We start from the raw sequence: 4092 nt of genomic DNA, 5'->3' as shown, positions 1-4092 counted from the left end.
CTAGAGAATGAAATGACTTTCCAAAGGCAAACCAGCTCGTAAGTGGTCAACAGTGGTTGATGTCACTGTGATTATTGCGTGTAAACCCAGAGCGGACCCCGCCTGGAAGCCAGGTCGCTGACAATTCTTCCTCCCGCCGGCCCCCTGCAGGTCGTCCGCAGCAGCCTGGAGGAGCAGGGGCTGCGGGTGCACGGCGTGCGGCTGCACGGCTCGGCAGCCAGCCACGTGCTGCACCCCGAGAGCGGCCTGGGCTACAAGGACCTGGATCTGGTGTTCCGCGTGGACCTGCGCAGCGAGGCGTCCTTCCAGCTGACCAAGGAGGTGGTGCTGGCCTGCCTGCTGGACTTTCTGCCGGCCGGCGTGAGCCGGGCCAAGATCACGCCGCTGACCCTCAAGGAGGCTTACGTGCAGAAGCTGGTGAAAGTGTGCACTGACACGGACCGCTGGAGCCTCATCTCGCTGTCCAACAAGAGCGGCAAGAACGTGGAGCTCAAGTTCGTGGACTCAGTCAGGCGCCAGTTCGAGTTCAGTGTCGACTCGTTCCAGATCCTCCTGGACTCCCTGCTGCTCTTCAGCCAGTGCTCGCCCACGCCCATGTCGGAGGCCTTCCACCCGTCGGTGACCGGCGAGAGCCTGTACGGGGACTTCGCTGAGGCCCTGGACCACCTGCGGCACCGCGTCATCGCCACGCGCAGCCCCGAAGAGATCCGCGGGGGCGGCCTCCTCAAGTACTGCCACCTGCTGGTGCGCGGCTTCCGGCCGCGGCCCAGCACCGACGTGGGCGCCCTGCAGCGCTACATGTGTTCCCGCTTCTTCATCGACTTCCCGGACCTGGTGGAGCAGCGGCGCACGCTGGAGCGCTACCTTGAGGCCCACTTCAGCGGGGCCGACGCGGCGCGCCGCTATGCCTGCCTGGTGACGCTGCACCGGGTGGTCAATGAGAGCACCGTGTGCCTCATGAACCACGAGCGCCGCCAGACGCTGGACCTCATCACCGCGCTGGCGCTCCAGGCGCTGGCCGAGCAGGGCCCGGCGGCCGCCGCCGCCCTGGCCTGGCGCTGCCCCGCGATCCCCGACGGGTTGGTGCCCGCCACCACCGTCAGCTACTACGTGACCCCCGTGCAGCCTCTGCTGGCCCGGGCCCACGCCTCCTATCCCACCTGGCTGCCCTGTAACTGACTCGGCCCCTGGCCGGTAAGGACTCGGCCGCCCCGGATGGACTGGGTCTTCCAGGAGGGCGGGGAGGACCGGGCCAGAGACAGGCAGCCGGAGCTAGGGGGCCCAGCACCGCTGCAGAGTCAGGCCTCCGACTGAACAAACCAGATTTCTCCCCGAAGGGAGGGCCCCAGAGGACTGAAGGCCAAACTGGGGTTCTCGGTAAATGGACTTTTTGGTTATTTGCGCCACCCTTTTGGAGCAGCATAATTGTGGGGTGCCAGGGTAATTCGTCTTGAGGGTCAACTGCCTTTAGGAGGAGACAAAGAATGTTTGGGATGGTAGCCTCAAGGCCCATCATCTCAGGCTGATTTCTGTGGCCTAGAAAGGGTCTTTCTGGCTTGGGCCAGCCCTCAGTGACACCAGCAGCCTTCAAGGGCCTGCAGCCCATGCAATGGCTAAAATATTGTTATGTTATGGGAATCACTCACTTTGAGTCGGGCTGAACCACTAACTAGGAGGAGGGAAACTGAGGCAGATGCCTAGGTTTGGAGAGGGATAGGTTTAGCTCAGCCCCCTAACACCCCTACCCCGAGCTGTCTAGGTGCGCCGTGGCCAGGAACCAAGCAGCCTGGGGTGGAACAGAAGCCATGCCCCTGTCGGGGTGCTTCTCCCTTCTGCCCTGGAGGAGAAGCCCTCCTCCTGGGAGGAGCCCTCCTGCCTGCGAGCTTGTTCTCTAGAAGGTGCTGGGTCCAATGTAGCCACAGTCAAGTGATCCCACCCTCCTGGCCTGGTTACAGGGTCCTCACAAGGGAAAGGAGAGGTATGCCCCACCTCCCTTCCCATCCCTCTGGATTTGTAACTATTTTGCACTTTTAACACCTGCCAATAAAGATTGTCCACACTGAGCTTAGCACCATGCTTTCTCCTGGGAGAAGGACCTTCCATGGCTGTGGGGTCTGTGGCTGCCTCTTGCCCAGCCTGAGTCTGGCTTGTATTGTGGGAGGGGACTTTGGGGGACGGGGTCTGAGTCCTGGCCGGTGGTTAGGGAATGCCCCTCCTTCCCCCAGCTTGGCAGTTGTGCTACAAGCCTCTGTCTACACATGTGATTTGCCCCTGCACATCATTTCAGCAAATCTGTTGCTAAAAAGGAGATGTTTCAGTGTTTCCTACCTAGAGTCCTGATGACCCTGGAACTGGCTTATACTCCAATGCTCAGGGCTGCTTGACTCCATCTCTGCTCAACCTTCCCCAACTCCCCCGCCCCTCCCCTCCCCCCCACCCCCCGCTGCCCCAGGAAGCAGGTGAACAAGCAGGGGGAGTCTGGACTGGAGACCCTCCCTCTAGATGTGGCAGCTGGGACTAGGTTGGGGGAGGCCTTCTGGCACCTCCAAAGCCAGAGCCCAGGTTTGGCCTCCCCACTGGGAGTTGTTGTTCAGTCGCTAAGTCATGTCCGACTCTTTGCAACCTCATTGCAGCACGCCAGGCTTCCCAGTCCTCCACTATCTCCCAGAGTTTGCTCAAACTCATGTCTGCTGAGTCAATGATGCCATCCCACCATCTCATCCTCTGCCGTCCCCTTCTCCTTCTGCCCTCAATCTTTCCCATAATCAGGGTCTTTCCCAATAGGTCAGCTCTTGGCATCAAGTAGCCAAAAGACTGTAGCTTCAGCATCAGTCCTTCCAATGAATATTCAGGGCTGATTTCCTTTAGGATTGACTGGTTTGATCTCCTTGCTGTCTCCTCCCTCTCGCATCCCTGAGTGCTGGTCAGGGGATGCCTTGCTCTAAGCAAGTCCCCTAGAGGGGCAAGGACTCTCGTTTCCAAACCCAGCTGGGACCATGCCTGGCTGCCTGGGAGTGCCAGCCGCCAGCCACAAGCTCTTAGGGAGGTGTTCCCTCAGGGCATCAGCCAGTCACAGGCCTGGACGCTGCCTACTGTTTACCCAGCCTCTTTGATCCAGGGAGTGCAATGTCCTTAACATATTCAGGCTCATTAGTGGCCTCTGAAGTGCTGGCTTTTATGGTTCCAGTCAGAGTGGAGAAAACAAGGCTGCGGAGGAGGCCCCAGGCCACCTGGTTGAGTCCAGCCATCTCACCTGCTCGGTGCGTCCCTGCTGGGCTCAGAATGGCTAGAAGGATGAGTGGAAAGGCTGTCTGCTTGGTGACTAAAGGCAGCCTCCCACCCTACCCTGGCTGTGCCCACTCAACTAGGGTCCTAGGATGGGGGGCACTAAGTTTGTCCCAGCTCCTGCTTTGGGGTGTGAGGGGGAAGCTCACAGTGTAAGCACAGAGGCCTAGCTTCTTGGAGTGGGGAGTGGGATTCACCTGCCTGTGCTTGTTTCAGAGGGGAGGAGCCAGAAATCCATGGCACACGCGTGTGTGCACTGGATTCAGCCCACGTGCGCTGGCTACCCCTTCAGGGGGTGGAAACACAACAGTAAACAAAGACCAACATCCCTACCCTTGTGAAAATCACACTCGAATGGGAAAGAGAAAATAAACTAAATTATATAGTCTTAGAAGGTCAGCGACGCCTAAGAATATACATAGCTGGGTAAGGGATTGGAAGTGCTGAGGTGTGCAACTTTAAAAAGGGTGTGCCTCCTTGAAAGGGCAACAATCTGACTGAACAAAGACAATGGGGAGCAAACCATGCGGATGTCTGGGGAAAGAGCCTTCCGGGTGGAGGGGACTCATCACATGCTCCTGGCAGGTGTGTCTGGGGAAGGGCACGTGTGCCTGAGGCTGCCCGGCTCACCCTGCACAGGTCTGTGTGCTGCCCAAGAGAAGTGGAAGACGGAAGTTTCCTGCTAACAGCTATCACTTCTGGAGAGCTCTCCCCCAGACTGGGCGCCAGGCTGAGGTCTCCCCAATCACAGCATCCCAGTGCACCCCGGCAACAACTCCACGAGAGAAGGACAAGTATTTCCATTTT

General features: G+C 59.0%; 1 protein-coding gene across 1 annotated transcript in view; it reads left to right on the top strand.

Moving 5' to 3' along the window:
- FAM46B (family with sequence similarity 46, member B) overlaps positions 1–2068 on the top strand; it is a 7572-nt gene extending 5504 nt beyond the window's left edge. The window contains exon 2 of the mRNA XM_010830120.1: positions 151–2068. Within this exon, the coding sequence (XP_010828422.1) occupies positions 151–1179 (1029 nt within the window). The 3' untranslated portion in view covers positions 1180–2068. The remainder of the gene's footprint in view (positions 1–150) is intronic.
- The last annotated feature ends 2024 nt before the right edge of the window (positions 2069–4092 follow it).

This window comes from Bison bison, unplaced genomic scaffold, assembly GCF_000754665.1.
Source record: "Bison bison bison isolate TAMUID 2011002044 unplaced genomic scaffold, Bison_UMD1.0 scf7180017864516, whole genome shotgun sequence".
Lineage (NCBI taxonomy): Eukaryota > Metazoa > Chordata > Mammalia > Artiodactyla > Bovidae > Bison > Bison bison.
Note: the sequence above shows the minus strand (reverse complement) of the source record. Positions and strands in the feature narration are given on the sequence as shown.